The sequence below is a fragment of the Gadus chalcogrammus genome, chromosome 12, assembly GCF_026213295.1.
Source record: "Gadus chalcogrammus isolate NIFS_2021 chromosome 12, NIFS_Gcha_1.0, whole genome shotgun sequence".
Classification (NCBI taxonomy): domain Eukaryota; kingdom Metazoa; phylum Chordata; class Actinopteri; order Gadiformes; family Gadidae; genus Gadus; species Gadus chalcogrammus.
The window spans coordinates 24,528,954-24,555,777 of record NC_079423.1 but is presented as its reverse complement, the minus strand read 5'-3'; the positions used below and the strand labels follow the sequence as shown (position 1 = coordinate 24,555,777).

Sequence of the window (26,824 nt, the reverse complement as noted above, 5' to 3'; positions counted from 1 at the left end):
AATCATTAGTACATTTCATAATCACCTTTTCCCTACCTCTCCCTTTTTATTCATTTGTCTTTCCCTTTGTCAATCCCTCTCTTCTCTATTTTCCTATTCTCTATCTAACACCCCCCCCCCCCCCCCCATTCTTGGTCATTCATATCCACTGGCTCCGTTTAGCATCGGGGGGGAAGACACTGCACCACAACTTTTTTTCTCCTTTCCATTCCCTTTTTATTTTTTTTTATTTGGACAGCTGTCAAGACTCACTTCCCACTCCCTCTGTTTTCTATTGTGTACCACTGCCAAGTTCCGCTCATCTCCCCGAGGAAGAGGAGAGGGCGAGGGAGGGACGGCAAGAGGAAGCAAAATGAGTGAAGGGAGGAATGGAGAGAAGTTTGGCAGCAAACACTTTTAGAGCACAACACAAAAAAAATATAGACATTTGAAAATCCCACCTGGCAGTCAATGCAGTGATGTTTTTTGCTTTTAGTTTCACTAGTGTCTCTGACAAGCAAGTCAAGAAAACAAAACCGGTCCCCATGGCAACGTGCTGAAGACCACCGTTGTTTGGCATTCACCTGAAGGACCCGCCCACCGTCCTCACTATCCCCACTTAAAGTGTCTTTGTCTTCTCCCCCCCCCCCCCCTGACAGTCTCCAGAGGAGGGCTCTCTGCTGATGGCCAGCCCAAGGATGCTGCTCCCGGAGGCGGGCACGCTGTCGCCGACCACCCCCCTGTCTATCCACCACCAGATCCAGCTTCTCCAGCAGCAGCTGGCGCAGCAGCAGCAGCAGACGCAGGTGGCCGTAGCGCAGGTAGGACGCTCTCTCCACATTTTCGTTGCGTACACAAATGCGTTCATGTCAACGATACTCAAGGTACAATTCTATTCTATTCAAACCATTATTTTTTTTGGTTTGAATTGGCAGTTCCAACTTCCTATGTTCCACAAAAAAAACAACGTTTGCTGACTGGACAAACATGTTTTGATCACATAAATGTACATGTACGTAAACATGTACAACCTGCTAATAAAATATAGCAATACATTCTTGTGAAAATGTTTTGCTGTCTATCGCTATTGCTGTCATCCTTATCCTGCTTTAAAAACTATATTTTGCTACTCCAAGAATATCTCTTTCCTCCGTTTCTAAAGGATTACATGTCCTTGTTTTCTACCTGCTAATTTCATTAATCTTGTATGCAGAGACTTTAATCCATTTAAAGCATGCGCACAGGCGATACCAATCAAGGATTGCAGCAAAGTTGAATCGCTTAATCGTCTTGCATCCACCCGCTCTCTTCACCACTTACAACTAACACTGCAGTCTCCAATCAGCTCAAAGTCTTTGCTGATTAAGATGGAAAATTAGTAGATAATGATAACCGACTGAATTATTGTATATCTCGTTGATGCTGCGCAAACCTGCGGGGTTGCTGCGGTTACTAGATTTTGAAGGGGGCGGACCATCGTCGGTTGACGAAGCGGTTGGAGAGGCTGGTGACATCTCCGAGTGCTTCTCCTTGGAAAGCGGTTGGCTACCAGATGTACTGCCGTCATTATCAAGCTGTGTACACAACAAGCCAACCGCGCACAGCCAGACCGTATTCCCTTCCCGCTCATTAGGTCTTGGAAGTCTGCCGTCGGCAATGTGCGTTTACGGGTCCCGTGAATCAACCGTTCTCGGCAGCCGATTGGATGAGTTTCAGCATGTTGGATCGCGAGTGCCGTATTTTCAAAGTAAACACCATTAGTGGATTTTAATTGAAGTTAAAACGACTTGCATTCAAATAATTCCAATGCAGCAAGGATATTACTATAGCAATGAATCCATTGTAGAATGTTGTAAATGTCCAAAACGGCATTCCCAGGTCATCATCATCTACTAAATCTACAAATCACTGACTGGGGTTGGCTGATTGGCTGAGTGTGTTTTGTTCGGAGCCAAGCTGCCAATGTAGGGCTGCTGCCAGATCTTTCCTAAAACTAATTGGAGATGGTTTGGGACATTTATGCTGCCAACGAGGTTACACGTCGCCTACATAGTAGAATTGCTATTTTTATTATAGTTTATTTACTAAATATGCAGCATATAATATATTGAAAACAAATGGCTGGTTTAGGTTTGAAATGTTTTGTGGTAGCCTATATGAGGATTGATTCTATGGCGGCAGTTGTCCATGGTCATGAATGTTTTATCAATAATAGGCATCTTTCGATGATAGTTGGAAAAGATTCAGCAGTTTCACATTTTGCGGAAACATGCAGGCATTGTTTCCTTTTGACATGCGTTTGAATATAAAGGGGATGCTTCTGCCAGCAGGGAAGGTTGGAAAGAAGAGAAAAGTAATACTCAGATACACTGTGAAAAAGGAAACAATATGTGTTTAGTTTGTGGTTGTAGGCTAAAGGAATGGATAAGTCAGTGTATGTTTGTTTACTACAGAAACAGCTATAAAAAAGAAAATGGTGGCTATCGGAGGATATAATGGACGTTTGTTTCTCTCTCTCTTTCTCTGGCTCTCTGTCACACCTCTTTATCCCCCACTTGCTTCCATAAGCCAACTCACATTTACAATTAGCATTTTTTACACACTCAATCTCGCACATGAACAATAGGTCGAACACAGACACACACACACACACACACACACACACACACACACACACACTGACACACACCATTATCTGTGAAGGGGGAATTTTCCCTGTTCCTGTTTTAAAAAACAGAACTCGGAGGAGAGAAGGAAATTATGGTGTGTGTGTGTGTGTGTGTGTGTGTGTGTGTGTGTGTGTGTGTGTGTGTGTGTGTGTGTGTGTGTGTGTGTGTGTGTGTGTGTGTGTGTGTGTGTGTGTGTGTGTGTGTGTGTGTGTGTTTGTCTGTCTGTGGTACTTCAAAGAGCCCTGATGTTTAAAGTGTGAGTGAGTGATTCCAGTAATCCTATGGGAGGGAGGGGGGGGGGGGGGGGCGGGGAGGAAGGACACCTCAATCTGTTGAGTCACAGTACACAATCTTCCCTGCTCCCTGCTGATACAAGAGCTGGCAACTCTCCTGGTAACAGCTCTGGTATGGGATAGTGCAGGCCCGCATGACGGAGGGTGGGGTATGTCATCAGCAAAAAAATATTACAAGGCATCAATGAAAATACAGTAGTGTGTGTGTGTGTGTGTGCGTGTGTGTGTGTGAGAAGGCATACAGGAAACTTGGACAAAAGCTTGTGAGTTTCAATGCTGGATATCTAGTTATTCAACGTGTGTGTGTGTGTGTGTGTGTGTGTGTGTGTGTGTGTGTGTGTGTGTGTGTGTGTGTGTGTGTGTGTGTGTGTGTGTGTGTGTGTGTGTGTGTGTGTGTGTGTGTGTGAAGGCATACAGGAAACTTGGACAAAAGCTTGTGAGTTTCAATGCTGGATATCTAGTTAATCAACGTGTGTGTGCGTGTGTGTGTGTGGAGACTTACAGAAAACTGACAATTTTATGGTGCCTCAATAAATTCCCAATACGTGTTGTCATGAAAAATCCATATAGAATATGCAAGATTTTGTCATGCAGATTCAAATAACAACTACTAGTAAATAATGTGTGCGTATACTGAAGTCTCAGATTTGTTATGTGGCTTTTTGGCTTTGTTACGGATTGCAATTGGCATTATTGAGTGGTGGATATCTTTTTATAGTGGCTGTGCAGTCTGAAGCTAAATGGCTGTTTAATACATGCTATTGCAGTTTATTACATAATTGCCTTTTTAAATGTGGTGGAAGAGAGCTTTGCAGTAAGTATGAGGGGAAATCTATAAATACCAATTAGATATTATAAGTGACACATTTGTATGTTTTCTATACTAGGTTGACCTACAAACACTAAAATTAAAATCACCAAATCTATGTGTACGATATGTATGGAAGTAAATCTGTGCCATAGGATTTTGAAAATAAAAAGCCATTTAATTACAAGCACTAAGAATGTATGCATTGAAATAACGTATCTGAATTTTTTGCCTCTGAATTTAACTCTTACAATTTTCAATAAATCATTTTCACCTTTATTTTTCAACGTTAAAAATTTCAACTTAAATATTTTCAACGTCCCCAAATTCAACATGCCAAAGTCAGCTGCAAAATTCAATGTGTGAAATTCATCATTAACATCGGGGGACCCAAGGAAGAGCAATCGATCCTAGATGCTAGATCGCGGTCAAGCATGGAGCCAACACTATTCCGCACCGAGTGACATGATACAGATATGAGGATGACAAATTAAAAGCAGGTGGCTGTCGGGCGCTTCTTCCCGAGGCACGCCGTGCTTCAACTGGAACTACAAGCTGCTGGCGCTTCAGTTGCCAAATACCGTCGGCTCTGCGCTCGTTCCACAGTGGGCAGTGGGCTTCAGATCGCCCCAGCATCACACCAAACGTAGGTGTAATTAGGGCACCCAAATTGGTGCCCTAATAAATTGGGCTCCTTAACCCAGTACAATTACCCTTAACCTGCATGTAAATTCAGCCAAGTCACTGCAATCACACACACATTTCACATGATTCACGCATTATTCGTTCATTGTTTATTTCATACTGCAGTAAAAAGAAAAACAACGGTGTGCATTATAACAAAAAATAAATATAATCTCCCCCCCCCTCACCTTGATATTAAATGTGCTTAATAAATAAATTGTATTTTATTTGATTAGCATTTTACAGACCGACACAGCGTAGGCTAAGGTCCACCACCGTTGCTTCTCTCCCCATAAAAAGCTACAGTCAGTGTTCAATGACGTTGATTTACCTTGGAGCATTCCCTATTATAGGCTACTGTGTAAAATGATGTTTAGAATTAACGTTTGTATCAAGAAAGGAAGAACCAGCGAGTGACGCTCTTGTTCCCATTCTTCTTGCTTGACCGAGTTCTAGCATCTAGGATGGATTGCTCTTCCTTGGGTCCCTGGATGTTAACATTGAATTTCATACATTCAATTTTGCAAGTGACTTTGGCTTGTTGAATTTGGGGACGTTGAAATTATTTTAGTTGATTTTTATTTTAAACGTTGAATATTTGATTTTGAGTTTTTTAACGTTAAAAAAAATAAAGGTGAAAATGATTTGTTGAGAAATGTAAAGAGTTATATTCAGAGGCAAAAAATCCAGACACGTTATTTCAATGCATAAATATTCAGTGCATAGAATTGTATGGCTTTTTATTTTCAAAATCCGATTGCACAGATTTACTTCCATAGATATGTCTCTACTCTCTGATGAACATGTATATAGGTATCTATGGATTTATTTAAGTTCTAATCGTTAAGGCCATACAGTTATTGAATAAAGAGACAATAAATGAACAATGAGAACAGAGATTTGGAAATATTTTGGGAGAAAATTCATTATTTTTATGCTAGAGGTGATTTACAAATGGAAAGGGTTTGTTTCTTGCTGGTGCATTGCCGTCCATCATGGCCATTCTTAGAGCAGGTATAGCCCCCTGGCTTACTATGCAGTTTCTACTTAATCTTCATATGCATTAATTGCCCCCTGGGGACAAATAAAGTTTTTTTGAATTTGAATTTGAATTATTTAAAATAATGACTAAGTCACTTCACACATTTGGTGTCATTTCTCCATATTGTTTCATAGCCTTTAATGGTGCCTACTACATCCAAGCTTGTTCTACCATATATATCAACATCAGGCAACAGTGCTGTGGCACATTTGTATCAACCCTCCTATTTAATCCATTGTGACTGTGTCTGACAGGGCTGTGTCTGCTGACCTGAAGCTGCCTAGTGTTGTGTCACACGGTCCCTCCTCCTACCCCACTTATAGAGATGGTGGCTGTTGACATTCTGACAGTTGGACAGAGGCAACTTTTGTTGGGAATGTTTTCTAGGCTGAGGTGTTTCTGGGCCTGCATTTCTTTAATATAAAACCGCTGAGATGATCTCGAGGGAACGTAGCATTGTGAATGTTTCAATATTGTATAAACTGTCCAACCATGACCTTGCTTAAGACAGCCTCCCTCACATTCCAGTGCTTTCCATAGAGAACTGTCACAAACATTTCTCCTTATCTATGTATTTGTTTCGCTCCTCTGCAGGAATCAAACTGATACTTTACTTAAAAAACAACCACACTTAGTATTGGCCTCGACCAGGTACTGGTGGCCGAGCAGATGTGTTTTTATCTACATGAGCTGGTTTAAGCGTTATCTTCACAGACACTGTGTACAGTTCAGACTGGTGTAGTGAGAATGTCCTATCTCATTTATAAAGCATGAGGTCGCCCGAATCCAACTTTTCTTTAACCAGGTTTTCTTAAACGTCTCATGCAGATGCAACAATTTTGCGAGAGAGACCTGGCCAAGGCCGAAGCATACAAATTTCAAATGGTTATACATAACACATAACAGGAACTGGAAGATAAGAACATAGTTCTATAGCATAAAAGTTCCTCCTTCCTTTTTGTCTAATTCAAATGACGTAAATTCCTTCATCTAAAATCAATGTGAAGCCTGTTCCCGTGTGAGGGAGCCGTAAATGTAAACCTGGGTGAGTCCTATAGGCCCTGACACTGCCATTTGTTATGCTTTATAATAGAGTGAGATAGATAGAAAAGTATGGGAGATAGATGGGAGGACATGCAGCAAAGGACCGCGGGCAGGAATCGAACCCGGGTCGCTGATTTCAGGACTGAGCCTTAATGGTACGCGATCTACCTGGTGAGCCATCGGGGAGCCCGCAAAACAACTTTTTGATCATAGTGTGTGTCTGTGCTCCGTCACAACGCCCCACAGGGAGAATCAGGTTTCCCAAGAAGCTTCACTCCTTCCAGCCGAAAGCATCGGGCCGTAACCCACGGCCTCCTGCTCATTTGGCGGTAATGCTGCGGAAAACAAAAACGAGAGGTGGATAAGTGACGAACTTCGAGAGAAGGCTTCGTAGAATGTAAGCTGATTTGGTGGCTTTCTATTTATTTAATTTAAGACTTGACCACACAAAGGCCCCTGTATCAAATATAGTGTAAAAGAAGAAAAGACTAGAACTATTAGAATTAACTATATTTCTGTTTTATCGCAACCACCAGTTGAAAAGGTTTTAGTATTCGTACCGTAGCATTTTTTTTTAATCTTCGTCTTCACTGACTTGGCCAGCAAATGGCCTCCGGGCTGCCATGGAAACGGGGTTTCGTAAAACAGAGGATGAGGAGAGAAGCCGGGGACCCTGGGGCTCATTACCGGGTTGGATATCCCCTTATAATACCCTGATACATTACGCTTCAATGTGCATGGCTAATATCAGCCTGCCCTGCACTCGGTCGGGTTTCTCTCCAGCAGAAGAAGTTCAAAAGAGTACATCGACTGACTGAGAAGGGCAAATACCAGAATATCTTGTTAGCAGGGTAACTCTTTTTTCCCCGCTTACCGACCTTATCTTTGGGCCTCGGCTGTCGAACTGGACGCCGGAGCTTTTCAATGCACGCACGCACGCACGCACGCGCGCACACACACACAGGTTTGCCTTGTCATTGTGTTCAGTTCTCAAGCCCTCCTTGTTGTTGATGATGAGATGGTTGATGGGTTACGCGCTCTGATTGAGATGGAATGGCTGCATGGGTCGCCGGGGACGACCACGAAACGTGTGCGTGCGTGTCTCTCGCCCCGGGTTGAATAGGCTAGGAGCTGAAGCTAAGTGGCACGTCGCTGCTGAGCGTTAATCTTGAGACAGCACTAGGTCACGTCGTTATAAGGTGGTGGAGGATATAAAACAAACATTCCCCTCCACTGAGGTTGTACGTAACATGGTGTTGATGCTAGTGTGTGTGTGTGTGTGTGTGTGTGTGTGTGTGTGTGTGTGTGTGTGTGTGTGTGTGTGTATCCGCTTGTGTCTGGTTCACACACACACACACACACACACACACACACACACACACACACACACACACACACACACACACACACACACACACACACACACACACACACACACACACACTGAAACCTTCTAGATTTCTAATCATGAACACCCCTGTGGTAGGTGATAGACATGACATGACATTCATCCTTGTTTTTACTTAGAAGTGAACAATGTTGATCCCCCCCGGCCCCCTAGCCTGGAGTTATAGTCAGCATTGAGGTTAAGATAAAAGATTGGTACCAACACGCTTTGGGGAAGAAACTGCTTCTGTCATCCCATTTCTCTCTATTGTCTCCCGCTGTCATCTTAAGTTATTATCTCTGCCTCTGTTCCCCCTCTCTTGTGTTGTCTTCTCAGCCCTACCTGTCTTCCTCACCCTCTGAGCTCTCTCACTCTCTCTCACTCCCCCTCTGCCTCCCTCTCTGTGTCTATTTGTCTGGTTCAATCTCTCTTACAGACACTAGACTCAAAGATTTGTCACTGCCTATGGCAGTAGACCCGGGGTTAGTCGCCAGGCACTGAACTGTCATTGCCCACCGCTCTAGTGCTGCTGTTGACGGGTTCAATGCAGAGATCTGATTTCGTTGTAGCTGTGCAGTGACACAAAAATGTAGCTTTACTTGTTCCGTATGTCCCACACTGAGTCAGGAAGCGAATGCAATGGTAATAACGTGAAACACCACTTATCTCCCTTCTTTTCCCTTCCTCTTCCTCCTCCTGCTCCTTCTCCTCCTGCTTCTGCTCCTCCTCCTTCTGCTCCTCTACCTTCTGTTACTCCTCCTCCTTCTGCTCCTCCTTCCCTTACTGCTTCTTCTACTGCTCCTCCTCCTCCTATTGCTCCTGCTCCTCCTCCTCCTCCACCTTCTCCTCCTCCTCCATCTTCTCCTCCTCCTCCTACTGCTCCTCCTCCCGCTCCTCCTCCCGCTCCTCCTCCCGCTCCTCCTCCTCCTCCTCCTCCTCCCGCTCGTCCTCCCCCTCCACCTCCTCCTCCTCCTCCTCCTCGTCCTGCTTGTCCAGGTTCACCTGCTGAAAGACCAGCTGAGTGCAGAGGCCACGGCGCGGCTGGAGGCCCAGGCCCGGGTCCACCAGCTGCTGCTCCAGAACAAGGACCTGCTGCAGCACATCTCCCTGCTGGTCAAGCAGATCCAGGAGCTGGAGGCCAATCTCACAGGAACCCACTGCAGTGAGTGCTCGTCCCAATGCTCTCTGATTTCCACCTCTGTTTTAATTAAATACACAGATATTTATTTCGTAACGCCAGCCCTTACGATGGTTTATTAGTGCCAAGGTTGTTACAGGATGACCCTCTGTTGCTGAAAAGGTGATATATAATGATGCTATTGGAGACAAACACTGTTATTATTCGTTTTTTGTCCATATCTTTCAAAGTTGCAGAAAGTCAACAAAGTTAAAAAGGAATACAAGATGTGCCTCCGGAATGATCACTGAATGTGTAATCTGCTGGTGTTTTCGCTCAATGTACAGCGGTATAACAGGCCATTACGCCCTCAGGACCACTAGTTGTAGAGAGAAGGCTGAATGGGGATTGAGGGTCTTGTATCTCCAGTCAATGGATGCAGCAGCAGCATTAAGCTCTGATCGATAACCGGTAGAGCTTAATTAAAAATGCTGATCATTTAATTAGATCGGCCTGACTGCCACGATTGACTAGTCTTGCTTCATTTGACTCATGGACAGTCGGCGATCTTGTTCACCGCATTATAAACAAGTTAAAGTTAAATGACGCGAGAAAAAAATAAAAGGCTTTCCTCCCAGTGACTTTTACAGCACTGTTTGACCATAAACCGGTGTATGCTGTGTGTGCACGCGGATGGTGCAGACATCAACACATCGGGACTTGTTGTCCCCAACAGAAGCGGTGTGACAAGCTGAATAATAGCTCATTATATCAGCGACCCGGGGAGGAATGGTGTAAATGTCAGGAGTAGGGTATCACCTGCCCCCATGCATTTAGTTGGAGGTGTTTCTCTCTGGTGGTTTGCTTCCAGAGATTTTTCACTTCATTATATTACTTTAAAGTAGTCCAATACATTATGTATTCTCTGGCTCTGATCCACTTTACCTTACAACGGTGAAACTGGCAATATGTTCGTTTTCATATTCAGCAGTCTATATTATATTATGAATGCCAATATACTCCTGGTATACTTGGTATTCCTTTTCCATTTTCATTTCACTGTAATATGAATATATAATGCTGACAGTCCTTTCTTTCCGTCCATCTTGCTCTTTATTTCTTTCTCTCTTTCATACTCTCAATGTATTTTCTTTTTTTCTGTCCATTCCTTTCTTTCTCTTTCTCTCTCTCTTTCTCTCTCTCTCTCTGCCCCCGTTCCCCCCATCAGTGGGGTCCCAGGACAGCCTATTGGAGATCACCTTCCGCTCCAGCGGGGTCCCGGTGCTCTGCGACCCCACCACGCCCAAGCCGGAGGGCCGCGCCAACGGAGAGGCCCTCCGCCCCGACGTCTTCTCCCCGCCGGCCGCCGCTCTCGGGAGCCCCATAGGTAGGGACCCGTCCCGTCTCCTCAAGCTGGAGCGCTTTCGCTTTTTCCCGGGCCCCCCGGGGGGCCCCACGCCGCCCCCCCGGCCGCCGCCCCTGAGCCCCCCGCCCTGGCTCAACGGGGCGGTAGGTGAAGAGTGGCGCGGCTTCTTCTCCCCGCCCCTCCCTCCTCCGCGACAGGGCAGGGGCGAGGGGGAGTCCCCGGCTGCCCCCCGCACGACGTCCCGGGACGACCCGGACGTCGCCCGCTTCCGCGAGTCGGGCATCGCCTCCGAGTGCGAGGATTCGAACACGGACGACAGTGAGGAGGAGGAGGAGGAGGAGCAGGAGGAGGAGGAGGAGGGGGAGGGGGGTGGGGTGGAGGAGAGGGGGGAGGGGATGGAGGTCTACGGTTGGGGCACGGACGTGGAGACACTGAGGCTGCTGAACGTTCTCAACAGGCAGGCCGTCCCCGACTGCCTGGGAGAAGAGATAGCCGTATAATACACACGCATACGCACACACATACACATACACATACACATACACACACACACACACACGTAGACCACCCACTTGTTGTTGTCACTTGATCACGTTTGCATCACAACCGGATCCATCAATATTTTCGCTCACGGGAAAAACATAGATGTAGTATGTTGGTTTTCCGTAACTTAATGTCCTCAACCTTTTATGTATTGCCAAGAAAATGAATATAGCACATGGTGAAGTCATTATTAGCTTTCTATCCACTATCTATCAGTGACTTGTAACAAGAACGAAAACGGCGGCTGTCATAGGACATGAAATTATGAGCATATTAGCAATTGATTTAATGGCCTTTATTTATTTTTAGTCACGTATTATTATCGACTTCTAATTACAAATATCCAGGTCAATGAGGCAGTTTCGGCATTTTATGTAGTATTTGGCCATAAGTTCTCTATTGAGTTTTCCATAGTCTGGCCAGACCTGTCGATCCAAAAAAACTTTTTTGGTCAGGTGTGCAAATGACTGCAGTCTTGGGTTGTCAGTTAGCACTGCATTTTAGCACGGATAGCTATTTGTTTGTCTTTGTCTCACTGTTTAAGCTACTAGGACGAAGAAGAATAAAAAACACGTTCGTTCACCATGAGAACGTTTCTCAGGAGAACAATTTCAGCTTCTTTCAGCATCTTTTGGAATTACTACATACAGACTAGCTTTCTGGTGTTTTTCTTTCCTTCCTTCCTTTTTACATAGTTGCCTTTTCATTCTGTTCTGTACAACTGTGCCCACGCATGCACAAATATTATTTTGAAAAAGCGAACACTGGAGATGTCTTGATGAACAATTTGTTTCGCTTATTTTCCCCAAGACTTTCTTCTGAACAAAACTGTCACTCTGCTATACCAGTATACCATTTAACACATTTTAGATTAGCTATTTCAGCTCGCCCAATTCAGAGGGTAAGCATTGTTTGAATTCCTAATTAACATAGAGTTGTCATGCCATTGTATTCGCTTGAACTGCTCATGCTAACAATGCTGCTTGGATTTGTTTTCCTCCTCACTCAAGGAATTATCCTTTACCCCATACCACATCAAATATGTGCATCTTTTATGTAGTATGAAAAAAAAGCGAAATCATCTACTTTTCTGTCTCTTAAGTCCCTTTGAATTGACTGGCGTGTGCATGCACTAGCCTACAGCCCAACAATAGACCTTGCATGTGATGTCATAACTCCGCCCACTTTTCCAAACTGTGTTTTTATCACAGGCTTTACTCATCCAAGACTTTTTCCTTACATGTATTTACAGTTCTCCTGAAGCCGTTTACTGTGTTCATCTTACCCTTTGTCAACCTGAATTTTGCTCCCCATTTAAAAACAGGATTATCTAAACACACTTGTACATAATGATGTAGATTAATGTTTCCTGTATGGTTAAACTGTAAGTTTCTTCTATCTTTTATATATAAAAGAGAGAAAACCTGTCTAGGTCTATGACTGCGTTTCTTTACAAGAGAATTCACATTTTAAATTAACGAAGGACTCTTTTGGGGAGTGACACGATGCTCACGATACCACTCCAACCACAAACACAGCAATGCTTCGGTGCACCTTTCTGCAAGGCCGACGTGGCTTTGTTTATCCCCCCCACTCCCCATCAAAGTACACTTTTATCTGCAGCCTCTTTCCTCTCTCTTGTCTGTTGTCCCCGTCTGAATTTTTTGTTACAAGCGAGTGTGTGTTTTGTGTGTGTGTGTGTGTGTGTGTGTATGTGAGAGAGAGACGGTCTGATAATTTATGTTAAGCCGGAGATGTGTCGGCTATGCATCCTATTGAAACAGTTGTTTGGATATTTTCATTCAGCCGAGTTAATAAAACAAACTCACTCCAAGCAAGAGTCAGGGAGGAGCAGCGTCCTCTGCGATTTGAGGAAACACAAATACACCCAGTCTCCGTGGGAAGAAAGCACAGTGTTGTTGAAATTAATTTGATTCGTTTCGCCAGGATGGACCGAGAATGAATGGGCTGATGGGCTCAACCACCTCAGTCTTCAATCATGTTGTTAGTTTCCATTTTTATGCTTGGGGAAATCCTATAAGAGTGGCTCCCAATACTTGATGGGAGCAAAGAGGCATATATTTATAAAAGAACATCGATGATCCAATTTCGTCCATATCCAAGTCTGGATATAGGGCACTATGTCTTTGATTGCCAGTGTTGGATCAAATAAGTGGAAAGTGCATGAGTTTGAAGATGGAGCTTTGGGTAGCCCATGCTCTACCTGTACTTGCAATGCCCCATCTAGCCCAAACCCTCTTGACCCTAGACAGTTGGCTGCTAGACAGAGATACACAAACATAGCAGGGTTCTACCAGGGTAGGGTATGTGTTTTGGAGCTAAAATGATTCAACTATTACTCTAGTTATCGACCAATATCTCCAACCTAAAATGTGATGTTCAAAAATCGGAACAAACCTTGAACTTTGCAAAAGTCAAAACCATGACTTCTCCAATGACTGGATGCAGCCGATCTGTACCACAGTTCACCCCCTGAGACGGGGCAGACTTTGAAAGGCTGTTCTGAAGGGGGGGGGGGGGGCTCTGTTCTGTCACCCTGTGTCCACAGCAAGGGTTCTAGCCTTTATAAGTAAAGGAGCGGTACAAATAATTGTATATCTGGATAGCCTCTTCCCACGTCTAATGATCTAAACTTGTCCAGAGTGATATATCTAGACTAGCCTTCCCAAACCTCGGGACAGGCCCATTTCTATTGAGTTGCAAATTAGCAGAGTAGAATACGTATCAATGCTGTGATATGTTATTTATTTAATAATCCTCTAAGCAACACTGCTTAGAGGACTCTTTCTTTCTTTCCTTCTTTCCTTCTTTCTTTCTTTCTTTCTTTCTTTCTTTCTTTCTTTCTTTCTTTCTTTCTTTCTTTCTTTCTTTCTTTCTTTCTTTCTTTCTTTCTTTCTTTCTTTCTTTCTTTCTTTCTTTCTTTTCTTTCTTTTCTTTCTTTTCTTTCTTTCTTTCTTTTTCTCTCTCTTATATATCAAATATATATTTTTTTTTCAATTCCCAGAGTCAATTAATTGCATAAGAGGGCTGTCTGGGGCCCATCATTCCTACGGTCAGTGTTTGGACGGCGCCACTAGGCGCTTGCTATTGATCGTCCATCCCCTGGCCCCCCTTACCAGTCACCCCTCAGAAGCTCTGCGACCAAGGGTTAACTGTTTGGACTGCAGAGGCAGCAATCGATTGGGCTGGGGAAGAGTTCAGGCTGCCAACCCGAGTGGAATGGTGCGCTCTTGAAATATGTATCAATATACCTTGTGGTACTACTCCTACAGAGTGAAGCAAAAAGTGTAAATCAAAGTAGAGTCCTTTCAAACTAATCATGGGTTTATTCAAAATGTGTAATACAAAGGTTATGGAAATTAGATTGTTCTCCCTGCATCGATAGTTTACTGAACTGGTTGCTTACGATGGATGCAATCACTGTGTCACTGTTTGACACAGTGATTTCTGAGGTAGCTAAAATGAGTTATACCATTTTAAACTTTAAATAAGGTCAAAACATCCACAGATGCATAGCTATTCACAGAACCTCCTCTCAGGAGGGTAGAGGTTGTCAGAGGCTGTGTAGTTCATGAGTTCAGGAGTGGGAGGTTATCACACATGCACACAAAAAGAAACTTTGATGTGGAAATTGATGACCTGGGGGTGGGGGGGGGGAGTCGCCTTTGAAAACCAAGCGCTAGGCCAAATGAGGAGAGCGAATCGTGTCTTGGACGACCAAGTACCGGATTGCACACGGCTGACTAAGCCATAACTATTGGTGTGTGTATGTGTGTGTGCGCATGTCCGTGACCTGCTGTCGGTTGGTGTACTGATAGGTCAGCCACTGAACCTCGACCTGCTTAAAGGAGGAAAAACTCCAGAGACTTGGGTTTCCTGAATCCCCTTTCTTCTGCCGTCACTCGCAGTTGTTGCACCGTCACATTGTACAACTTTTTATCTGTTATACACAGGGCTTCACATTTCCCGTACAGTACAGACACAGTTGAAATTATTAAAACAGGAAAAAACAACATTCCATCACCACAGCGTCCCACTGTAGGTCACTGGTGGTGGAACGGGACCACAATGCGGCAAAAATAACTATTCATGGAATAACCATTTCATGGCATGGCCTTTGATGAGGATATGAATGAAGACACAGATGAAATACCTGACCTGCGGCCGCTTCTTTTCCCTCTATCACCCCCATCCTTCTGTGAATATATGGATTTTGTATCTTCATTTTTCCTTTGCCGCTTCCTCTCTCTCTGTCCTTCAATGTGGCCTTCTCAATCCGTCCTCTACATCTGCTTTTGCTGCCATACTTTCTGTGCCTGCGTCTCTGCTGTTCTTTAACATCCCCAAAGACCCCCCTGCCTATGTGTGTGACGGACGTTTTTCAGAAGGGGGATGAATGCCCAAACTGTCCTTTCAGTTTGAGATGAGAATATAACTAAATGTTGAAAAGACTGGCTGTCTGAATCTTTCAAATGTCTTGTATTCCACGTCTGTCCTGTGATTTTCATGAGTGCAATGTCCGTACTGATAAGTATGTCCGCAGGGCTTTGCCGAATAAGCGTAGCTATTAGTTTGACTTTTAGAGAGCATGCGTCAATATGAAGTTTGAAAGCAAATCTGCCTGGGAATAGTTGTAAGCATCAGCGGAACTAGAGGAAGGGCATGATGGAGGGAGGAGGGTGATTTATGGTTACCTTCAAGAAGACACATGAACCTCCTCTTTGATTCTTGAAGACAAACATAAAGATGTTGTTCTTGAGGCCCGCTTGTAATTAAGAGAAAACACATTGCATACCCTTGCATGGAGACAGACATGCGCACGCACGCAGACAAACACAGACACAGACAAAGACACCGATACACACACACACACACAAAGACACCGATACACACACACACACACACACTCTCTCTGCTCTGTCTCTCTATTGGTCTTTGTCTCTGTCTCATTTTCGCTCTCTCTGTCAATGTCAATCACTCATTGCCACTGATGTGATGAGTCAATAATGTTTTGAATCAGACCGAGGGAGTAAGGATAGTCTGCCGTCACTCAAACGACAGCCTGTCCATCAGCTCACACACAAACACATACACACACACGTTCGGCCCCATCTCAATCCCACCTCTTTCCTTCATTCATAAAGTAATGAGCTCCTGTTTAAACATTGGATGACATGTTTCTGTGTCTGTGCTGTCATTCTCTGACTGTGCATGGCTGTGTTTGCCCGCCTGTCTGGTCATATGTGTAAAAAATTAAGAACAATTCAAGCCCCAGCTCTCATTTCAAACAACTGACAGGAGTGTGTGTGTGTGTGTGTGTGTGTGTGTGTGTGTGTGTGTGTGTGTGTGTGTGTGTGTGTGTGTGTGTGTGTGTGTGTGTGTGTGTGTGTGTGTGTGTGTGTGTGTGTGTGTGTGTGCAAAGGAGATGCGGTGGAAGACAGACAAAGAGAGGAGATGATCATTAAAAGATATCGCAGCAGTAAGCAAACAATGCGTTTGGTCGTGTGTTTGGTCATGTGTGTGTGCACGTGTGCTCGTGCTCGGCAAGCCATGCCATGCCTGCATACTAAACGGCTTTGGATAAGCCACTAACAGCCAGAAGAGGCTGGTGCTTCTGGCACTCTGCTTGGCTCTGTGACAGCAGATCTGATGTTAAAGACTAATCCTCTCACTTCCAGCCACTTCGTCAGTCAGATCTTTATTGCCGCAAACTGCACCAGGATTGCAGTGTGGAGAGATCCACATTAAATATGAAGCTGTGATCGTCAGTGACTAATTGTGTACGGTTCCAAAGGATGTACAGATAACAAGGCTCTCTCTCAAATGTGAGGAGATTTTAAAAGCAAAGGGAAACGGCAAGGCTACTTGTAAATCTTGAGAAGAAATCGATGTAAATGTTCTCAATGTGGCGTTCATGTTTCAAACAAAAAAATAAATAATATATTTTTTTTTTTCTTTTTAATAAACACAAATAATCACTTCACTGAAAGAGTTACAAATAGGTTCTGACAAAAGTGATGGCGGCAGTGAAAAGGTTGAAAAACTTGTATAGCAATAAAGCATTAATGAATCTGTCAGCAATTTGGAACATGGTCTAGTTTCTCTCGTGCTCTGAACGGTTGTACAGTTAGCTTCTCTCCCAATTTGTTTTTAGGAGCTTAACAAGCTTGACAAAATGCCCTTTTTGTTCCAGGTATCGTACTTGATCACGGTTAGTTCCTTTGTTCCCAATGTGAGGCTAGATTTTCGTAGCATGAATGTGTCTGATGATAAGAGTGGACAGCGCATTCACAATCACTTTTTTTTCTTGGTTTATTCAGAGGATTGGCGGTGCTACCACTTTGGGGAACACACCGTTTGTGCCAACGTGCTCATTTATTGTCATGAATGCCTCAGGGCCTGTCTTCCTGCTGTCCGTTCCGTGTATTTGATTGCATTTTGGTTTGTTGAATAAATGTTTTCTTTCTTTCTTTTTTTGCTCTCTTTTTTGGTATTTCTTTCTCTTGTTCTTTCTTTATTCTCCCTTTCGTTTTATTCTTTTTTTGCCTCCTGCTTTTTCTAAGTCACAGCTATTGGAGCACTACAATTTCCCTTTTTTTTTTCTTGAAATTACACTTCTAACATATTTTTGATGGTACACTAACTTGCACAAAGTGCCGAAGAGGGCTATATAATGAAGTGGTCTAAAATATAGCCTTTGTCGTTGCATATTAAGTCCTTCCTCATACGACAAGGTTTACATTAATGAACGCCCGCCAGGAACAGCCCATCAACAAAACGAAAGTGACGTTTATAGCGGCATAATGCTACTGGAGTTTTGTATTAAAATAATCACACACCTCAATAGCAGTTTATATAGTCTGAAATGGGCTCCTTTTCAAGTTAGAAACTTATTGGACATTTATAAGATATTCAAGCTCTGAATTACATCCGACGCAAGGAACTAAATTCTGGTGTGTCTAGCGGTCGAGGAGATGGGGGCATTTATACTGCGTATTTGATGAAAGTTTCTGGTTATTTCTTGCATCCCTAGGACAGATATCACGGCGAAGGCGAAATGTACAAAGAGGAAAAGAGCTTTCCCTTATGCGCAGGTACAGCTGGCTATAACAGTATGAAATGGCTCCTTGTCCAAACCTTACACGCTTGAAACTGGTGTCCCTCAAGGCTCTGTACTGGGGCCTCTTCTGTTCTCCCTCTATACCATATCTCTGGGTTCTGTAATTACATCAAACAGCTTTTCCTATCACTGCTACGCTGATGACACTCAGCTATTTCTCTCTTTCCCCTCACCTGACAAAGCCCTGATTGCAACACGCATATCTGAATGACAACTGCCCATCACCTGAGGCTTAACCTCAACAAGACTGTGCTCCTCCTAATGTCAGGGAAAGATTTCCCACACATGGACTTTCTGGTCACTGTTGAGAACACCACTGTATCTCCTTTAACTGCTAGAAACCTCGGTGTGGTACTGGACAATCAGTTATGCTGCACCGCTAACATCACCGCGGTGGCCCGATCCTGCAGATTTGCACTTTACAACATCTGCAGGATCCGGCCCTTCCTCACAAGGGAAGCAGCTCAGCTTCTAGTCCAATCACTGGTCATCTCCCGCCTCGACTACTGCATCTCGCTCCTGGCTGGACTCCCTGCCACTGCGATTAAACCTTGCAGAGCATCCAGAATGCGGCAGCGCGCCTCGTGTTCAACCTACCTTAGTTCTCCCATGTGACCCCCCTCTTCCGGGACCTCCACTGGCTCCCTGTATCAGCTCACATCAGATTCAAGATGATGGTACTGGCATACAAGGCAGTCAATGGAACTGCCCCTGCCTACCTCCAAGCTTTGGTCAAGCCACACAACCAAACTCGATCCCCCCGCTTAACTACCTCAGCTGGATGTCTGGTACCGCCATCGCTAAGAGCAAGCAAAGGTCGGTCAGCAAAGTCACAACTTTTCTCTGTTTTGGGAACTCAGTGGTGGAACGAGCTCCCTGCTGATGTCAGGATCGCAGAGTCGCTCACCAGCTTCCGCAAAAGACTCAAAACTCACCTGTATAGAGTTCACCTCGACTCTGCATAGCCACCCAGCCCCTTCTGGCCACCATTGTATGTTGTACGTCCTGGCACTTAATGTACGCACTTATTGTGCGCACTTATTTATAGCACTTAATTGTGTAGCGTCTGCAGTAGCTGCTATCACTGCTGTACAAAGGGAATGGCTTAGCCTAGCAATTGTTAGTACTTGCACTTGGTTCTATGAACATCTTTACTGTACTGACAGCAATATATTGTTTCACTTCTTACTTATTGTAAGTCGCTTTGGATCAAAGTGTCTGCTAAATGTAAATGTAAATGAAAGGGGCGGTGTAAAACTGTACTGCACTCAAATTGTAGGGGCATCCAACCAGAAAAGTACAAGTTCTTACATTTTGGTGCTATTACACTTTGACATTGCTGAAACACACCGAAGCCTATAGCACAAGCATAAAGCACAAGCGTCATGCACATCCACTTTTGTTCAGCTCCCATGTCAATAAATGAGTACTTACTGGGATAACCTTTCAGTCACCACAACGTATTTTTACTATTCACACATGCGGCTACGTGCTGGAACATTGCCGTCTTGCGTCCTTTCACACATTGCATGACAGTTATGGATGCTCGACGCCATTAAAGTCACGGACTGAGAGGAGCTTGCTTATTTCAGGATCAGTCCAGTTTACAGCTATTCTTCACAGAAGGATACTTGATCGTAAGCAAATTAAGCTCTGTTGATATTATCGAATCAACTGAAGAAGCATCGGCATATTAAGGGAAACTGTAGTGTATTCAAAACCATCTGCAGGTTCTGGTGGAGATGTGTGAAGTGTCTTACGTCAGCCCTGCAAGGTGACAGCCAGCCCGTCGGGAGCACTAATGGGTAGGTGCCTTGCTCAGGGAAACCTTGACACTCTAACTTGCAACCTTGCATGGTTACCAGCCAACAATCCGCTCTACCTCCTGACCCATTGCTGCCCGACTGTCACTAGGTCTTGAGCAGCCAAATTGACAGTGCAGATACCTGTTACCATGTATACAGAACCCCATGCAGGACATGTTCCTTTGCAGGGTAAGACCGCATGTGTGAAAGCGGTTTAATACACCTCCGGTGGGGACGACAAGGAATCAAGAAAGTTCAGCTTCCGTTAGGTTGGAGCCTTGGCGTATTTCGGCATCTGGTTCAGAAATTGTCATTGTACATGAAGTGGATATTAATAATGGTATAATGGTCGGAGTCAAATATCACAATTTTTGCCCTTTGAAACAGCTCACTTGTAAAGACCACTTTCTGACACTTTTTGTGTCAGAGAGGGAATTAAATGTAATTATTTTTTAATGAACCCATATTATTACAGATGGAATCCCTGAAGCACTCTTGTAATTAAGAGAAAGTATGTAACACACACATACACACACACGCGCAAATGAATGCACTCTTGCACACACACAGATTTATGCTACAATTGGCTGAATAAAATGTTCATATTTACAACTTGAATTGACAGATTTGAAACCAGGTTTATTTATTATTTATTATATCGTTATATCGTTGATAGCGCTATTTTTTCGAAGCAATGCTTTACAATCCATGCTATGCCACTGTACAATATAACATTGTTTTTTTTAAATGAACACACATTCTATGCAGATAGGAGCCAGGTGTTTCTCTTCTTTTTGTTCTTTATTTTGTTGTTTATAATGTCAACATTTATAGAGCCAGGTGGATTGGTACATCAAATTCTCCCTCCACTGCCCTTCCGAGAAGTAAGTGTGTGTGTGTGTGTGTGTGTGTGTGTGTGGGTGTGTGCGTGTGCGTGTGCGCGCACGCATTCTGAGGGGTCCGGGAAGCTGTTCTTGCTATGTAGGACTGGGAGTAATGGTGGTGGTGGATCACATCAGTGTGGGGTTGTATGAGAGCAGGACTAATGGAGGTGATGTGTGTAATCAGTAGAACCATCACGTCTTTAGGGTAAATATGTATTATATTTATATATATATATGTATTATAGAAAGGACAAATTGCGGGGTTAAAATGTTACCCCCATTGTCAGAACCGAATCGATAGGAATAGTTCACAGCGTGCTCATTAAAGCTGAATTGATCTTGAGGGATTTCATATTCAATGTCCTTCAGCCATGATTGATGCCATCATTATGTTTCGCAAACATCAGTGCAGATGAGCTGGTGGCGTGGGGGACATTGGAGTGGGGGGCATGTCTGGAAGGGCCTGAATGGATGCCGCCATCGGGGTCTTTATCTCGAAGCCCCCAAACATAGACTCATCTCCATACCGCACGTCTCACTCCGAGCCCTCACACTCACACACACAAGCATGCAATGTTATTGACTCTATAATGCCATGCACTGCATGTCCTGTCGGTGCTTTGTGATCTGCGGTTCTTTCCCTGACAGTTATTAACATTGAGGTCTGGTGGCTTTTTGCACGGAGAACTGTATATGTATTTATATGGTAAAGTGCAGGCGTCCTTACACTCATCCTGTCCCTGTCTCATTCACTTTTTACTTTCACTCATTCAATTTCAATTTGACCATCTTCGCTCTCCCTTGCCAAGTTCCCCGGTCAACACACTTTATATGCTCATCTCTGCCTCTCGAATTCCTTTCTCGTTCCAGCCATCCCTTTCCCTGTTTTTTACTCTCACTTTCTCTCTCTCTCTCTCGCTCTCACTCTCGCTCTCACTCTCGCTCTCTCGCTCTCTCATATCCGATCTCTGTCTTTCATATCCGATCTCTGTCTCTCTTATATCCGATCTCTTACCGATCACTCTGTGTTTCCTCTAATAACATGTCCTCCTCTAAATAACCTCTATCTAATCATAGTGATCACCATGTAACCAGAATCCTCCTCAGCTCATGTATTTTCAAAGGCTTAACAGCAGGGAGGCGGCTGGAATAATAACTTTGCTTCGTTGATCACATATGGGCCCTGGCCAAGGTTACCTTCTCTACACTAATCTGTGTCTGACAGACTCCACTGCGTTGTAGAAACGTCCCAGTGTTATGGTTATCTCCTCTGGCTTTAGGGACATTTAAACAAAAAGCCATTATGGAACCGCCGCAAGACATCTGATCGGGTATTGTTTTGTTTTATCAGGAATATGTGCTTGATAGACGTCTACTTTTAGATTGTCGTCGTTCTCCGACAACAGATTGACATGTCCCTTTCCTTTGTGTTGGGTGTGAGTGGTGTCTGTTGCTTCAGTTCCACCTAACTTTAACCAAAACTGAAGCCAATTTTGTGTTTTACTCAAACGCTTTCCGAGAGACGTTTCTTTCAGCAAGGTAAGGCTTGATGTTCCTTGTCCTCTGCTGAACCCGCTCCATTCATTGTGTGTATCTCCTCTTATTATTTGGATACACATTTGGTTTTCTTGCTTTTTGTCCAAAATCCCTTTCCCCCTCGTCCAATTTCTGAACACTGCCAACCCACATTATTTGGTGGCCAACTTTATGTTTGTCTGCCTTTGTTGAGTAATTTTTTCGTTTTGTTTGCATTTTGTCTGCAAACATTTCCCTTTGTATGAGCTCAATACAGAGTCACCAACCTACTCTCTCCATCTGGTACCATATTGCCAATCCATTGTGATCAATTCCAATTGAACCATCCTATAATATAGTAGTCAACACTGCACCAATGCCTTTCTAATGTATGGAGGAGATGATATGGGTTTGTTTCATTATCCAGTTTTAATCCATTTTCATTTCCACATACCGTTTTTGATAATGATCCGTTTGCCTTTCCCTTAATGTTTCTATGATGATATGTTGATGCAATGATATGGCAATTTCCCCTCTCAACAAAATGTTTGTGCTAACCTCTGTCTCTCCAATTACTCTCTTCCTCCCTTCCTTGTTCCATCTGTCCTCCAATCTCTCTCTCTCTCTCTCAATCTCTTCATCTCCACCCTCTCTCCCCTGCAGTTGATCAGAGCATGTTTGAGAACTCGGTTGCCCAGCATCAGATTAACCAGAGCCCCAGGCTGGGCCAGCCCACGGCCCGCCGCGCCACAGGCCCTCCGCAGCCCAACTTGGACTTGTCGCCCTCCGGCGGCCAGCAGAGGCTGAAGAACGCCATCAATTTGGGCAAGGCGGTCGGGGCAAAGGTACAGCACCGCAACCACAGACTTGACACCGGTCATGGAAGCAGTCTCCAAGGACGCTCCAGCAGCGAGCCTACGTTAAGCCTGCGTACACACAGGTCCCAGTAAAGCGGTTGCTCTAACACCGCCCAGTCCAGTCTTCCGTCTCACAGACGCGTGACGTGCTGTTCTCCCGTCCCTGACCGCAGGTGAACGACCTCCTGAGGAGGAAGGAGCAGAGCCACCTGGGAGATATCGGCGTCACGGAGGTCAACAAGAACGTAGGAGCTGTGTGGAGCTGCTTGGACCAGGTCAACCAGTCGGCTGTCAACAGGTACGGGAAGCAACCCAATCCAGATCGAATGGCGGAATCCATTCAGTCCCGCAGGCAGCTGGCCACTGCATTACAATATAACCCGATACACAGCTGCAGGGCTGCTCAATTTGTTGTTACTTAAAGCCCCGTTCCGATCACAGATTCGTGGCGGTGGACGAGACGTAATGGTTTTAGAAGGCTTCAGAGAAAGCTGCGGTGGTGCCAAATGGTTCCTTGCAGAGCATCTGAAGCTGTTGCACGGTGTCTCAAGAGATTCACCGTGTCGAATCGCAGAGTGAAATACATTCCCTGTAGTTTTTTCTCTCCGTTTTTTCGATGAGCCGGTGCCTTGCCAGCTGCCAACGCCTGGCATAAGTCAGTGTAAGTGCCCCCAGCTGTCTCAGCCGCTGCAATATCCACATATGCACCCCAATGAAAGGCTCAGTTTTAGAACGTTAACTTGTGATTATTTTGCAAGCAGATGGGGTCTAGTCTGACCTAAGCTTAATGCTAGGTTATTTTTCACTGCAGCTTCTTGCTTTTGTTGAAAATTAATGAGAGTCACCAAATGTTTATAGAATGAACCAATTCATTCACAGCTTGATAGAATCATGGAACCATGCTCTCTAATTCAGTCAGTTCTGTGCAGACCAATGCCGACAAAATCACAAAGGGAGGACCTGGAGTCAAAACGAATATTTATTCAGATGGAAAACCAATTTGTTTTTTGTTTAATCAGTCGCAAGACAAACAACTTAGACGTAAACATTAACGAACATAATAAATCCTGTCTCATTATTACCTGGCTTAAAGACATAATTGCTTCTTTGCTTGTTTTTAAGGTCTCTTTGTGTCAGCCAATGCTCTACGTTGTTTGCTCTGGACCCAGATTGTGCAAAGTGACATAGTAACTCCTTAAAGCAAAAGGCATTACCATAAGTAAACGTGTTTCTTATTGTGTACCCTAACCTTTAAACCACAACGAAAAGGGAAATTGCATTTCTAAGTATCATCTGTTTTGCAGGGTATACCCTTATCTTCTGTCCTCTATCTCAAATATATTTAAATAAGCTGTGAGGAGAAGCTTTTCCCAGGCTGGAAGCTTTTCTGTCATAGAAGGGAGAACACCAAAAGGAAAACTGTGCTTGCATCAAACATCAGACATGTTTGGCTAGCCTAGATGTCGGTTTTGTTAGCCAGTGATGATTACATCATTATATCCGTCAGCTCACGGAACAGATCCTGCTGAGGTAACAAGAAGTTGTTCCCTATCGCTAGGGCGATGCGAACAAAGTCACCATGGAAATAACACTGTTCCTCCTGGGGGCTGGTGGAAGAGGAACATTTGTCTTTTAGCTTGCAACTGCGGTTCAAGACGGTGCTCCACGCAAAGGATGCGACAACCTAAGATCTCCCTTCATCTCCCCTCTCTGGTACCGTCTCGTGCTGTCACTTCCTCACTCCCTCCGTCTCCCCTGCCCTTTCTCCCTTGGTTCACCCCTTCTTCCCCCCCCTCCCTCTTCCCGCCACAGCCACGACTCCTCCTCTTCCCGGGCCTTCGACGCCTTCCCCAGGCTAGACCCCCCACCGCCCACCGGCAGGAAGCGGCTCCCGCGCGCCCTCAAGACCACCCGGGACATGATGATCTCTTCCGACCCGGTGGTCCCAGCGCCCGATGCCCCGGACCCGGACCCTTCCCCGTCCCCCTCCTCCCCCCTGACCGCCCCCGACCGGACGCCCCTGCTCAGTCAGGAGGCCGAGGTGGAGGAGGGGGGGGGCCCGAGGCCGGGACAGGGAGATCAGGAGGAGAAGGGGGGGCAGGGGGAGGGGGAGGCCGAGAGGTGCGACCAGAACCAGAAGGTGAACTGGTTGACCAGCAGGGGACAGGAGAACAACTGGGAGGACATCCTGGAGTCGGAGGGCCGGCTCGAAGCCCAGAAGCACCAGGGGCCTCCGACGCCGACCCAGCTTCAGCACTCAGTTCCGGACCTCATCCACAAGGACCCCCCGTGTGGGTCCCAGGAGGAGGCCAGGCAGGCGTCCGCTCCCTGCCCCGGGAAAGGGCACTACCGGATCGGCACGGGGGAGGAGCTGCTGCTGCTTGAGAACGGGAGCGCGGGCGGCGCCCCCTGCAGGAGCGTGGAGAGGAACGCGGACGAGGCAGAGCGCCACCCGGACCTGCTGTCCTTTGAGTAGCTGGAGTGGGACCCCAGAGGGGGGGGGGGGACAACGGCACAAAGGATTGGGGCTAGCTGTGTTTTTTTAATATATATCTGATGATACTATTATGTTTTTATTACACTTAAGCAGCTTTAAGGAGCAGTCAACCCACCCCGAGGTTACTGAAATATTTATAATCCTTGAATATGTAATTTGCCCTCCGGAGCGGAGGCGGGAATGGTTGAGACCTGCCATCCATTCTCTCTCTCTCTCTCTCTCTCTCTCTCTCTCTCTCTCTCTCTCTCTCTCTCTCTCTCTCTCTCTCTCCTCTCTCCTCTCTCCTCTCTCTCATCATATTATGTCTCAACCATGCAGCCCTCATTCCCGAGATGTCCAAGTTTTCCGCTGTTTCATTATTGATAAGGCACTCGCTGTCAATCTAACAAGCACATTACATTGTTTTAACTTGGTATTTCTAGGCCTGCAGAAGATGTGTGTGAAGTAGAGAACATGTGGATATGTTTATCATGGGGTCAGCCCGCAGGTGTAGTGAGGGACACAGCTTTTGCTCCCCCCGGCCTGAAGAGCCACGCTGCCACTGAGATGTGATTATTCACTGATTTGTACGTGGCGGCCGCCCTTGTCTGAAGTGGCCTCTCACACCCCACCAACAGGCCCGGTCTTCGGGGGGGGACGGGGGGGGGACCAGTGGGTCATTGGCTAGCAATCAAATCAAGGCACAATGCAATCAATACATTCATGTGACTCTATCTTCCGGATTACATCTCCCGCTTGCTTCCAGAGTGCCGGAGAACACAGTGTTTACTGGACTGGACTGGCCTTGAAATTGCTAGTAGTATACGGGAGGGGGGACGAGACTTGACGAGCAGGAGACGGGGAGAGATACCAAGGAGGTAGGGTTTCATTTTGGGCGTATGGAATGACAAGACCAAAGCAAAAAAAAAATTAAAGGGTAATTTCATAGATGGGAAAGTTTTTTTTGGGGGGGGGGGGGGGGATTTTTAATAAGCAATCTTTATGGAAAAAGAAGCATTATGGATCATATGAATTTGATTATATATTCAACTGAATCTTTTATATGGGCACACACTCTTTTCAAACATTGCTTATAATGAAATATAATGCCAAAGTACCAAAGTTAACACTCTTTTTAATAATCGTTTATAAATGTATATGCATTTGTAAATATTATAATGTATTCTGTTGGAAGTGTGGATTAAGTGTGGTCT

The 26,824-nt window shown here is 45.0% G+C and overlaps 1 protein-coding gene across 2 annotated transcripts in view; it reads left to right on the top strand.

The window, feature by feature from the left end:
* The window catches only part of nos1apa (nitric oxide synthase 1 (neuronal) adaptor protein a), a 99,104-nt gene extending 72,546 nt beyond the window's left edge, over positions 1–26,558 (top strand). For both annotated transcript variants that reach the window (XM_056604617.1, XM_056604616.1), the window contains exons 8-13: positions 639–800; positions 8,903–9,068; positions 10,252–10,410; positions 22,941–23,122; positions 23,308–23,432; positions 24,947–26,558. In XM_056604617.1, the coding sequence (XP_056460592.1) occupies positions 639–800; positions 8,903–9,068; positions 10,252–10,410; positions 22,941–23,122; positions 23,308–23,432; positions 24,947–25,610 (1,458 nt within the window). In that variant the 3' untranslated portion in view covers positions 25,611–26,558. The remainder of the gene's footprint in view (positions 1–638; positions 801–8,902; positions 9,069–10,251; positions 10,411–22,940; positions 23,123–23,307; positions 23,433–24,946) is intronic.
* The last annotated feature ends 266 nt before the right edge of the window (positions 26,559–26,824 follow it).